The sequence below is a fragment of the Pipra filicauda genome, unplaced genomic scaffold (assembly GCF_003945595.2).
Source record: "Pipra filicauda isolate LSUMZ 115617 unplaced genomic scaffold, ASM394559v2 scaffold208_size1342795_pilon, whole genome shotgun sequence".
NCBI classification, from domain to species: domain Eukaryota; kingdom Metazoa; phylum Chordata; class Aves; order Passeriformes; family Pipridae; genus Pipra; species Pipra filicauda.
The window spans coordinates 176,974-190,158 of record NW_024104319.1 but is presented as its reverse complement, the minus strand read 5'-3'; the positions used below and the strand labels follow the sequence as shown (position 1 = coordinate 190,158).

The following is a 13,185-nucleotide window of genomic DNA, read 5'->3' as shown; positions in this document are numbered from 1 at the left end:
TTCAAATATTTGAGCCTTCCTGTAAGTGGCTATATATTGCCCTTATGCACTGACTATATAAGTAAGTAAAAATTCTGCTTAAACTTTCTTCTTGTGGGTAAAACCTGACAGGCAGCTAAGCTCCATGCAGCCACTTGCTTACCCTGACCCAGCAGAATGAGGGAGGGAATCAGAAAGATAAAAGCTGGAAAACTCGTGGGCTGAGATAAAGACAGTTTAATAAGGAAAGGAAAAGCTGCGTACACACAAGCAGAGCAAAGCCCCACCTCAAGGTCATATGTGAAACCATGGTGAAATGAGAGCAGAGTGGATTCCAGTAGGACTTACTGATTTCCCTGAAATTCCATGGGCTAGTTGTGTCCTTGTTTGTTGTCGGAGTGAAGGTTATAATTGTATGTTTTCTTATTGTAGAGAGATGCTGATTTGAAGTTACATGAATGACATTGTGCACTCTTTCTGTTTTAGTAATAGCAAATAATACTTGTGTGTAGAATTAGATTATTTTCCTGCTCTGAAGGAATTTAAAATGCATGGAACTGTTAGGGAGACACAGTAGAGAAGAAGGAAACCTTTAGTCAGAACCTTAGCATAACTAATATGTTTGTAGATATAGGCTTTGTTTGCTGAACAAGCTTGTTGGAAAAGACAAGGTAAGCTTTCCTCCACTGCCTCCAGACACAAGAGTTTTTTACGAATGAGTTGGAGAAAGCCCAAAGTATAGCAGTGCAGGAAGTAATTCACATTATAGAAGGAAGAACTAAACTGATATGACAAGGAATAATCATCACAAACAAATAAGTACCTTTTTTTAGTGCACGCTGAAAAGAAACCAGGCTTGCCAGTGATGAGCGATGGGATGGTGTGCCAAGACTCGAAGAAACTAGCACTAATGGGATCCCTCAATCTGGTTCATGAGGTGTTGGCTACAATGTACCACACCTGAAATGTTTCTGCACCAATGTCCGCAGCATGAGGAACAAACAAGAGGAGCTCAAGGCTTCCGCCCAGTCCCAAAGCTTTGGCGTCATTGAGATAAATGAAACCTGGTGGGATGATTCCTCTGGCTGGAGTGCCCTGTTGGATGGTTCCAGGCTCTTCAGGAGGGACAGGCAGGGCAGAAGAGGCAGAAGGGTGGCACTGTTTGTAGTAGAAGGGTTAGGATGTATGGAACTCACAGTTGGCAAAGGCACAGTCGGGAGCCTCTGGGTAAGAATCAAGGGGCAAACAAATGATGCAAATGTCATTGTGGGAGTCTGCCACAGACCTCCCAGCCAGCATGATGATGTCCACAAATTCTTCTTTGAGGGACTAAGGGACACTTCCAAGTCAACTGCCCCTGTCCTTATGGGGGACTTCAGCTTGCCAGAAATTAACTGGGAGCATCACACAGCTGGTACAGACTGGGCCAGAAGATTCCTAAAACAGAGTGGGGAATGAGATGCTGGAAAGCAGTGCCATGGAAAGGGACCTGGTCAATGGCAAGTTGAATGTGAGTCAGCAGTGCCAGCAGTGTCAGGAGGGCCAACCCTGTCCTGGGGGCATCAGGCAAAGCATTGCCAGCCCAGTCGAGGGAGGGGATTGTTCAGCTCCGCTCTGACCTGGGGCGGCCTCACCTTGAATATTGTGTGCAGTTTTGGGCACTGCAGTATAAAAAAGATATTAAGCCATTAGGGAGTGTCCAAAGGAGGGCAGTGAAGATTGTGAAGGGCCTTGAGGGGAAGTCATGTGAGGAGCAGCTGAGGGCACTTGGTGTGTTCAGCTGGAGAAGAGGAGACTGAGGGGAGAGTTCACTGCAGTTACAACTTCCTTGTGAGGGGAAGAGGAGGGACAGACACTGATCTCTTCTCTGTGGTGACCAGTGACAGAACCCAAGGGGATGGCATGAAGCTGAGTCAGGGGAGATTTAGATTGGATATTAAAAAAAGGTTCTTCCCTCAGAGGATGGTTGGGCACTGAACAGGCTCCCCAGGGAAGTGGTCACAGCACCAAATCTGACAGAGTTCAAGAAGTGTTTGGATAATGTTCTCAGGCACATGATGGGACTCTTGGGAATGGTCTTGTGCAGGGCTAAGAGTTGGACTTGATTCTCATGGGTTCCTCCCAACTCAGCATATTCTGTGATTTTAAAATTAAAAGTCAGCCTTTTAAAAAATTACTGCTTTCTTGAATTGTGTAATTTTTAATGTATGATGTGCCTGTTGACACTTATCCACAGGAAGAAATAGTGTAATGCAATACTGAAGTGTTGATACAGTTACTGAAATTATATCTTCAACAACATGCAATTATCCAGCAAGAGTTTTGAAAATATGAAGGTTTTTACTTGTTTTACTCTTTACTTATGTTTTACTTACATACTGTTCCACTAGCGAAGTACAGTATCTTTCAAAAATTAGATTTCATAAGTAAATTTTCAGTTTCTTTTTTTTTCCCCCAGAAATGTGTGCACTCAGAGATTTGAGTATATCTTGAATTTAAGGAGTTATGCTTGTCTTCTCTAGGATCCATGCAAGCAGCTTAACTGCACAGAGTTTTTCTTTAAGTGTCAGGGTCAGAAATCACTTCAGATGAGTAATTTGCTTTCATGCAGACTCTGAATAAATATAACTTCTTGCTTGAAGTTCACCCTTACACTTCCTTTCCTCTGGGGGAGGGAGGACAGAACCAAAAATATTACTGCTTGCCTGACCCATGAAAGCATGAGGTTTTAGTTAGGATTTTGGATAGTTTTCCCAATATACTCCAGGGCTTTGCATGTTATCATCAAGAGCCTGTGCCAATACTCTTCTGTTCTTTCTGCAGGTGAATTTCTATGTCCCAGAGAGCATGAAAACAGCAACAGGGAATATTTACTGACTATGCTGTAAATCAGTTGTCTGTGGGCAAAATTTAAGAAAACTGATATAACTTCTGTTGGGTGGTATTTTAGAAGAACAGCAAAGCTATTTTTTAAATCAGTATTTGTTAGTGAAGTACTTTTTTCCACTTTAATTTTTTTTTATTGCTTCATCAAAAATTTCAAGGCATTTATTTTCAAGCTATGACAAGACTAGACATGCGGTGACAGGGAGGGGAGAGCTGGCAATTAGAGAGGGGAGGAAATAGAAGTTAAGTGATTCCTATATCTTTGCTTGGAAACCAAAGTAAGGAAAGAACTAGTTAAGAATCTGTGACCATTCCAGGCTCCAAAATAAGAAACTACATTAATTCCTGTGTTAACTGCTCTTGGAAATAGGAGTACAGTCCCACAGTGTATCGGTGGATATAGTGCTCAGAGGAGAAATAGGAAGAGCTTGCCTACATTTTTAATCATTTTATCTTCTGGGTAGCAGCAGCAGGATGTCCAAGAGCTGTTATTCTGAAAGGAACAAAGAGGAGAATGGAAAACAAAACAGTGACTGCATTATCTTGAACACAGGTGTCTGGAAAGGAGGGATGTGGTGAGAGGATGATATATCTTTCCATTAGAGAAAGCAGTGAGTTAGGAGAGGGTTTAGTCACAATGATGTTCACTGTGTGGTGCTCTACCAGTTTTAACAGCAGGGAATACAGTATGCCATGAGCAAATAAATTGAGAAAGTCTGCAAATTGAGCAATGTACTTGATTAGGTCAGAGTTATAAAATTTGTACCTGATATTAAAAATCCCCACAGTAAGCAATTAGTTTATAGAATCATTTAGGTTGGAAAAGACCTTTAAGATCATCAAGTCTAACCGTTAGCCCAACACGGCCAAATCCACCACTAAAACATGTCCCTAAGAGCCACATCCACATGTCCTTTAAATACCTGTAAGGATGATGGTGACTCCACCACTTCCTGGGCAGCTGTTCCAATGCTTGATAACCCTTTTGGTGAAGAAATTTTTTTCTAATATCCAATGTAAATCACCCTTGATGCAACTTGAGGCTGTTTCCTCTTATACTGTCACTTATTACTTGGGAGAAGAGACCAACCCCACTTCACTACAACCTCCTTTAAGGTAGTTGTAGAGAAACAAAGTAAATTGGACAATTTCTTCCTTTCTTAGTTGGGGTTTGTGTTTTGATGTTATTTTCTTTTTTTCCCCCCTCCAGAATGTATAATTGAAATTTGATATAAAAATGGGAATTCTTTATCTTGTTTGTATGTGAACTGTCATACAATTAAATAACTCAGTATTTTGGCTCTAAATTTGTTACTATTATTTCAACTTAAATTTAGACTAATTTACCGATTGATAGAACAGATGAAAAAGAAATATCCCAAAACAGATTTAACCAAGTAAGAATTTAATTTCTGGAAAGAAAACATTAAATCTATATACTGCTTTGAGTTCCTTCATCATGAACATACAGCAGTGGCTCTGTGAGTTGATGAGGTCATAATTTGAACATAAGATACTCTTTGTTTTTATTCCTGTTGAAAGGAATTGCTTACTGATTATCAATTTTTTTTTTCCAGAAAAATTTTCATGACTGTAACTCAATATGTAAGTTACACTTGTTTAGATGTTTTGACCCTAAGCCTACACAGTAACTCAGACTCTCCGAAAGGTAGGTATGGGCATGCAGTGACAAAGTTGGCTGTCAAGCCTCTGAATTGTGGCTTTTGTTTTTCAGCAACAAACAAATTTCAGACTTCTGTTTACTTGATTTCTTTTCTCTTTTAAATAACCCACTCTATACCCATACGGAGATGGATCCGTTTCGTGTTAAGCAGAACTGGTAAACTACCATTAGTAGGAGCAGAAGCGTAGTATATAGTTCTAATTTTTACGATCTATTAAATTATGTTTTTACTAAGTAACTCAGCATAAATGGATTTATTGCTTTGATTAATTAAATGTGGAATTTATGCCAAATTGAAAAAAACCCCAAGCTTAGAAAAAGGTGATAAAAACCCATATACTATGTTTCTTTTCCATAGTAACACTTCTGAAATTTTAGTCAGGACAGTTCAGAGAGATTTTTAGTATTAAATATTTCTCTCTCTTTACCTTCCTTTTATTTGAGGTTGAAGATACAGATTTGGAGACAGACAGTTCAGGGAAAAAAGTGTAACCCCTTAATAGTCTTTCCAAATCCTTGGTGCCTCAGATGTCCTTACACACATTTTAGATGACTCTTTAATGTGAAAAGTTACAGTTTTGTTTCTACAATCAGGTCAAGCTTTCCTCTCCTCCCTATAAGGGATATTTTTTTTCTAGTGGTAGCTTTAGTGGCTTGTACATTTAAAATGTTGACTTATTTTAAATTTATATAGAAACTAGTATTTGTTTATCTATTGATTTAATCTTAACAAACCCATAACATTTCTGAAAACTTGCTGAATATTCCTTACACTGTTTTCCAGTGGCTTGTTTTCTTCCTTCTCTCATTCAAACTGTACAATGCAAGTACATCTGGTTTTAATTGGCTCTCATATTTCATCTCGTTCTGGTCACTAGCTTGGGAGAACTGATGACGTGAGGTATGTGTGAGAAATTTCACTGTGTAAACCTAAGTAGATGTATTTTTGGTTTCCTCTCTCATAAATGTAGATGAATAAGTGATCTGTTCATCATTTCTCTAAAAGAACAGATTCTGTAGCAGGTACACCTTCTGTAAAATTTCTGGTGGCATATCCGCATGTCAACTGCACAGATCCTCTTAAAGACAATGCAAGTATAGCAGAAAAATTTTATACCTTTGTCCTGACTATAATAGGTTCTTTTTAATTTATGGAGTGCTTCCAAATTTATTTTTTTTTTCAGATACAGTGAGAAATTTTTATTTCACTAAGCAAAATATAAATTTTAATGAAAGCATTGTTTTGATATCTAATTTTCAACCTTTGTTTTTTCTTCTTTTTTTCTGGAAACATAGTTATACCGAATACAGTGCTTTTGATATGAGGCGGTGCAGCGACTTCACACGTGTCATTATTTCTGCAAAATTCCTTCATGGGCTTTTCCACGTGACATAATGTTAGTTGCTGACAAGGATTAAGTAACTTAAAGAGCAGTAGCATTTGACAGTTTTGTATCCATGGCTATGTATCAGTGACCTGCTTTGGCCTTCACTATCACATTCCTTTCCTTTACTACTAGTCCCAAAGACCAATAAAACAGAGAAGATAAGTTCCATGTACTCTGACCAGTCTTACTATGTTTATAGGTGACACATACATAAAAGCATACAGCTCTCTGCTTGAATTGTGCTTACCTGCCATACACAATGCACATATTTGCAAGTGCTTGTAAGTGCTTCAAATCATTCCCTGGAGTCTTGGAAGCAAAGAGTTTTATGCTGATTGCTAAACCTTAAAAGTGTAAAAGTAGTTTTCCAATTCTTAAGGAACAGTGGAGTCTTTGCTCTTTTGGCTTTAGACTGTGTGGCGCAGTACTTGTGCCCAATGGCATTGTTTCCCCAAACTCACTCTACCATCCTGGAAGCAAGCTCATTCATATGTTAGGAATCACGTATTCTGATCTTACTATCTGTGCCAAAATCTTGCAAGTGTTTCATGGCTACTTTTGTGTGAGGCACATTTAGACCAGTACACGAAGATACATTTTATCTTTAAAGGGAAGAAGTCCACCTCAAAGTTGCCTTTTGCCCTGTAGGATGGCCTCAGCAAAAGCAATTAGACTTTAATAGGAGCAAACCTATAGGATTTACTGTTTTGTCAGCAGCTGCTTCTGCTAAACTAAAAAGGCCAATGCTTTCAAATTTGGACATAAAAGTTAGGTATACAAAACAGTATTACGGCTCTTAATAGCTAATGGCATTGTTAAACATCTGTGGCTATTCCTGAGATCACTGGACAGAATTATTCTTTGACATAGTATGAGTGAGGTGCTTGGTGGCAAAACAGGTACTTGATTCACAGTGTTTCTGTGTTCTTTCCTGATCCGCCAGGCACAGTTGTCTGATTTGGGGCTGGAGTAACTCTGCACCTTCTCTCCCATTGTTTGTATACAACTGAAGTAGTTTACATTCAGTGGGAATCAGTTTTTACTCTGGGTAGTCAGCACACTTTATACCACTTTACACAGCGCGGTTTGGTCTGGACTTGGGTTTTCCTACATCTGCTGGTGTGTGCTACCTAACAGTTGTTTGGCTCCAGGGTTACTCCAGGGTAATAGAAAGTTTTCTATTATCTGCAGCAGGAGTTTGGTTGCTACAAAATGCTAGGTGTTACTGTAATTCTTTTAATATTTTTTTTCAGTTAAAATATTCTGTGATATTTACTCACTATTTAAAGATGATGTTGTGGTGAACTTCAGAAAGTGGCGACAATCTGTCTGAATCTAATAGGCCTCTTAATTAGAATAGAGAAAGTTGGAAAAGTTGGAAAGTTGAGGAATGGGTCACTTAGATTCATATAAGAATTTTGACTGTTGAGATTTCCATTCTGACATATAATGCCCAGACACAAATCCTGATAGACAAGTTTATTTATTTTGCTTTGCAAGGGAAAAGTACATACTTCTAGAATTAAAAAGAGGTATCAATAGCATTAGAGGAAGATATTGTCTCTGAAATATAAAGGAATAATAATTTTTTGTATTTTAGAGAATATTTGTAATGAATTCCCAAGCCAAAACATCTTAAGATACTTCATTGTTGCACATACTAAAATTGAGTAGGTGGTGTTGCCTGAGGCTTTTACAGTTCAGGGAAAAGCTTACATTCTCCTCATTAATGAAAACGGAGCTCTTCAGACAGAATAAATACTTGGAGGAAATGCCAGACTGTTTTACTGCAACACCTGATTGTTCCTGCGTGATCACGTTTCATACTGAAATTGAGTATTGTAGTAAAGTTGCTTTCTAAGTTAAAAGACTAATTTGTGAAGGGGTGTAGGAGTGAAAAACATATGTGTTGTAGGAACAAGCAGTGTGGCTTGGTCTGATTAATCACTCACCTTTGTGTCCTTGAGTCATGCCACCGTTTAACAACTAGATATGACTACAGGGATCACGTTATCAAAGGGTGCAGTACATACAGAGAGGTTGTTGTACTGTTGGCTTGGTGCAAACTGCATTTGAAGTTCATGACTAAGCATTTTGTCCTCTTCACAGAAAACAACAGACCCAGCTCGTTATGATCCCCTGAACATACTTGTAGTGAGGAGATATGTTGAGATGGGTTTATGGGCATCTCTGCTGTAGGAGGCAGCTCTGAAGAAACTTTTTCAGAACAATGCATTTTGAGAAAATGTCTGCCTTCCTTCAGCTTTTCAGTATGAGGAGGATTGGTTTTCTGGATTTGTCTATCACGTAGCATTCAACCTCACATCTCTTCTCAGGATTGTTTCTAAACTGTGACTGTTCAGATTGTTCTCTGCTAGATGTGTCAGTAGGTATGTATTGGGGAAGATGTTGAAAATCTCTAAGTTTTGGATTAAAAATTTGTAGAAGAATTGTGTAAAATCACTTTTATTTGGGTGTGTTTAAGCTTTTAGCTGCTGTAGCTAAAAGCTTAAGCTTTAATCTTTAAACATTTAGCATAATTTCATTAGTGCTATTTAGGGGGCAACAAGATTCAACTCCATGACTCTTTTTTTTTCTTAGAGAAAAAAACTCTCTCACACTAAGCTTACGTTTAGCAAAGATTTAGGTTCAAATTGCCATGCCTGATGACAGATAGTTTCTGTAGTGCATTTTAGCAGCTTGGATTGGTACTTCTGTAATTGTGGACTAGTGTGACCACAAATGTCTCTAGTGCACCTACAACCTTTGGCATGACAGTGGTGGTTCACTGGAACCCTATAGCTTCTTTATGGGTTACGCTTCCTAATCTTGCAGTTGTACAAATTTTTCCTATGTTATATTTGGAATCTGAATTAATCTGCTTGAATATCTGGATTAATGTGCTTTTATTATGTTTTACAGTGGGAATGTTTGCCTCTTGGCCATACATGGTATGAGAGATGACAGTGAAATGTGATGCTTGCAATCACGCTCCTCAGGCTGCTGCTTACTCCTTGTGGGTTGTTTCAGTTTAAAAATACTAGTTTTTCCCTTTCCTGTGGGCAGCCCATGGGTTAAAATCGATATGTCTTAGAAGTTCAATTTGCTCACACTGCCATGTTATCAATTCCAGTGAACCAAACAGGAAGTTTACAGTTACCAAACTGTAAAAGTTTTAAACGAATTTGCCATGGTTCGTCCTCAGAAAATGTATTCTATGAGTAAAGAAAATTATAAAAAGATTTCTGTGCTTCTGTGAATGCATGTCAGCATAAATACCTTTTGGTACCTTGTCAATGTTCTTTTCAGTGGAGAGTAGTAGTCTCATGATGCTCTTCATCTGCAATAAGGTTTTGATCTTACGGATTTTGGTTACTTCCAATTTTTGCAAATACTTCCATAGAAATTGGCTAAAACTGTTCTTTCCTAGAAATTAATGTCTCTTAGGTATTAAACCTGTGAATTGTCTTGAAACTAACTTCTAGTTTAACTTTTCTATCTTAGTTTCACTTTGATATTTTCTTTGTATAATTCTTTTTGACTAAAAGAGTTGTTAGTGCCTGCATGCAACTTTGCAAATATTAAGGTAGTTGTCTTTAGAAGAAACTTATTAGAGAGTAAGCTCTTCAAAAAGCAAACTGTTCTATGAGCAGCAGAGCTGATGAAACCTACTTTCTGCTAGATTTATGCGCTTTATCTTTCTCCTCCTTCCCTCTGCAGTGCCTCCCCTGTCTTCTACCTCTTTTGCTGGCCATGCAGCAGCACATGCCATGGCTGGGTTTGGAGCTGTGTACTGATTGACTGCTACCTTTTGGAGTGGTTAAGATGTGAGTTTTAATACCTGCCTTTTCTACATCACAGATATGGATTTGGGTGTTGTCCACCAGCAGCTGGTTGTTTTGGGGTGGGGTGGCATTGGGACTTGAAATTTGGTCTTGACTCTGTTTTCAAATTTGATTGAAGCTAGTCAGCAGGTTTCAAAATCAACCAGCTGAGGGGAGTAATCAAATACCTCTGCTAAAAGTAGCATAATGAATTCCTGATGGACTGTTCCTGGGTAGAGGAATTGTAAAAGAGCTTCTGTCTCATAGTACTTTTGTCTTTCCACCTTTTTCTCCCCTAGTTTTTCTGTGTGTTTTCATTTGTAACTTAACTTAATCCTCTATATTCTGTGGCCTCCAGTCTGACATAGGAGTGCACCTGCTCCAGTGTACAGCTGGAGCCATAGTGCTGGGCCACTGAACTGCAGCTGCAGCCTGAAGGCTGGCACATGAGCGCTGTAGTGGGAAATGCCACAGGGACAGGAAATTCCAGAAGCACTTTTGCCTGGAGCTTTGAGCAGATAGCCTTCTGAAGTCACTTCCAACCTCAGGTATCTTGTGACCCTACAGTGCTATTCCTAGTTAGAGCAGCATGTTTCCAGTGGGACAAAGGGTAAGCAGGTAGATCCAAATTCCAGCAACTCCCTGCTGTTATGCATCTCCATGTCTCTTGTTCAGATTGGCTAGTGCACCTTTCTCTTACTGAATTTTGTGGGTTAAGATTTTTTATTTTCTTTTTTTTTCTTATTTTAAGGCCTTTTCAGTGTTACAGCTACTGACACTGTAGTCTTCTGAGTTTGTGGCCTGAAACAGGAGGTCTTGATACATGTTAGAGTAAATGTTGAGGACTCTAGTACATATGGTCTGAAAGTATTCTTGCCATCTTTTCTTTAAGATGCTTTATTTTCACCTTTGAGAATTTCAGCCATATGGAAATCTGACTCTAATAAAATACAAAATAAAATAAATAATGTATTGTAGGAACACTTGTATTCTAAAATATATATAGATTGGCAAAATGTACGTTCTTATCAGAAATTAATAAAAGTCAACCCACTTTCAGTATGTTTAGATCCAAAGAAAAATTTAGCTTTCTCATTCTGAAAACACAGAATATGGAAGATAGGGGTGCAATGGAATAGTTGTTCACTTGGCAGTAGACCTACATGTCTGAAAGATTAGTTTAATTTCTGAAGCCTTGCAGTTGAACAAAAGTTTTGTCTAGTCCCTTAGATAGAACTGTGACAGGAGAATAATTCAAATTAATTTCAAGGCCCTAAAAAGTTGATAGTGTGATTTCTTGAGCTTTTGGGAAAGAAATCACCGTATAGATAGGTTTTCCATTTGAATTGTTTTGCTTTCTAGTCAACTCTACGGTGTCATAAGAAAAGCCAATCAGCATCTTTTCTGTGTTGTTTATGATGATTTGGATTAAATACAATATGAAAACAAAATTCCTTGCTGCTAAGTTAGCTACTTTTGAATGTCCATGTCCCATTCCCTATATAAAATTCTCTCCAACAGTGTTTTTATTTTTTTCCACTTTCCACTGAGCAGGTTAGCTGAAAGATAAACTTTTACATAAACAGTTACAGGTATGATCAGAATTTTCATTAAAATATAACTACATGCAGAATATGAGAGTATCTGATGCTTTTAGAATTTGGTATGAATTTCAATTCCTCACTTATGTTCAGTGATACATTATCTATTAAGGACAAATTTTATGATGGCCAGCAGTTTGATTGGCACTGATTTGCCTTCTTAGTTGGATGGACAGTTTAAAGCACTGTACAAGCTAGATCTTATATGAAGATCAATTTGAACTATAATTTTTATACTGCTATTTTTATGTGAGAAATACATTTTTATAATTTTGGGGATGTGTGTGAAAAATGAAGTTTAAAAATGTCAAATGGATATTTTATTTGTGTGGCTGCCAACATACTGGCAGATTTGCTCCTCTGCTGAAGAACTTAGTAACTAGTATATTTGGAAGCACCTCTAGGACTATATTGGCTGCTGTGCTTTACCCTGCAACATAAAAAATAATCTAGCTCAGATAATTGAGTCAAATACAAATATAGGTTACTGGGGCAGAGGAAATGCAGCCAAGACAGTAACATCAGTGAACTGTGCATTGGTTTAGCTGATCTCCAGTTATGGTGCAAAACATTTGCGATCATGCACAAGGGAAGCATCCTTTTGAAGATACTGAAAGCAAAATTACAGTAGGCAGAAAGGCACAGAAATATTTCCTGGAAACAAACCTAGGAGAGAAAATTGAAGAGGTCTTGGTGGTAAGTGCTGTAAAAGTGTTTCCCATTCTGTAATTCGGTAAAGTATCTTTGATGTATTATGCTCAAGCCTTTTGTTTGCGATGTAATATATATGGTTATTTCTTTTTCAGATCGAATTCAGTTACCCAGGAATATGATTGAAAACAGTATGTTTGAAGAGGAGCCCGATGTGGTTGACTTGGCAAAAGAGCCTTGTTTACATCCCCTGGAGCCTGATGAAGTGGAATATGAACCGAGGAGCTCCCGTCTCTTGGTGCGTGGCCTTGGAGAGCATGAAATGGATGATGATGAAGAGGATTATGGGTCATCAGCAAAACTACTGGGGATGTCCTTCATGAACAGAAGCTCAGATCTGCAGAATAACATGTCTACATATAGACAAAATCCAAATGGATCATGCTCAGTGCCCTCTGTGAGGACCATGGTGGTTTGCACAGTTGTTTTTGTGATTGCAGTTTCGTTAGTAATAGTGATTTATCTTCTTCCCAAATGTACCTTTACCAAAGAAGGCTGCCATAAAAAAAATCACACAATGGAACTAGTATACCCTTTGGCAACCAATGGAAAAGTATTTCCATGGGCAAAAATTAGACTTCCTACTGATGTTGTACCACTGCATTATGATCTTGTGTTGCAGCCAAACCTAACTACTTTGAAATTTGCAGGCTCTGTAAGAATAGTGGTCAGCGTCCTCCGGGTAACTCAGAAGATTGTACTTCACAGCTCAGGACTTAATATCACCAAGGCAACCATTACTTCAGCACAAGGGCATCAAGCAAAGCCAGTTGAATTCCTGGAATATCCATTGCATGATCAGATTGCAGTCATGACTCCAGAGGCTCTCCTTGTAGGACAGAATTATACTATCGACATAGAATATTCATCTAACCTGTCGGACACCTACTATGGCTTTTACAAAATTTCTTACAAGGATGAGAATTCTAAGCAAAGGTATGCCCACAAATACAGCTTCTCTCTTCTGTCCCTTCTAGGCTGTGCTTTGGTAACAAAAAGGGTTGGGGTTTTTGTCGGACATTTTCTACAACTTATTCCTATTGAGAAATAGCAATCTTTATAATCTACCTGAAAAATGTCTTTCATGGGTGAATTCATTAAGTCAGGGCAGC

At 38.4% G+C, this 13,185-nt stretch overlaps 1 protein-coding gene across 2 annotated transcripts in view; it reads left to right on the top strand.

Moving 5' to 3' along the window:
• The window catches only part of LOC114000675 (leucyl and cystinyl aminopeptidase), a 50,274-nt gene that overhangs the window by 8,339 nt on the left and 28,750 nt on the right, over positions 1–13,185 (top strand). The window contains exons 2-3 of one of the 2 annotated variants that reach the window (XM_027745136.2): positions 9,658–9,764; positions 12,169–13,009. In XM_027745136.2, the coding sequence (XP_027600937.2) occupies positions 12,192–13,009 (818 nt within the window). In that variant the 5' untranslated portion in view covers positions 9,658–9,764; positions 12,169–12,191. The remainder of the gene's footprint in view (positions 1–9,657; positions 9,765–12,168; positions 13,010–13,185) is intronic. The other variant, XM_027745135.2, reaches the window with a different exon arrangement.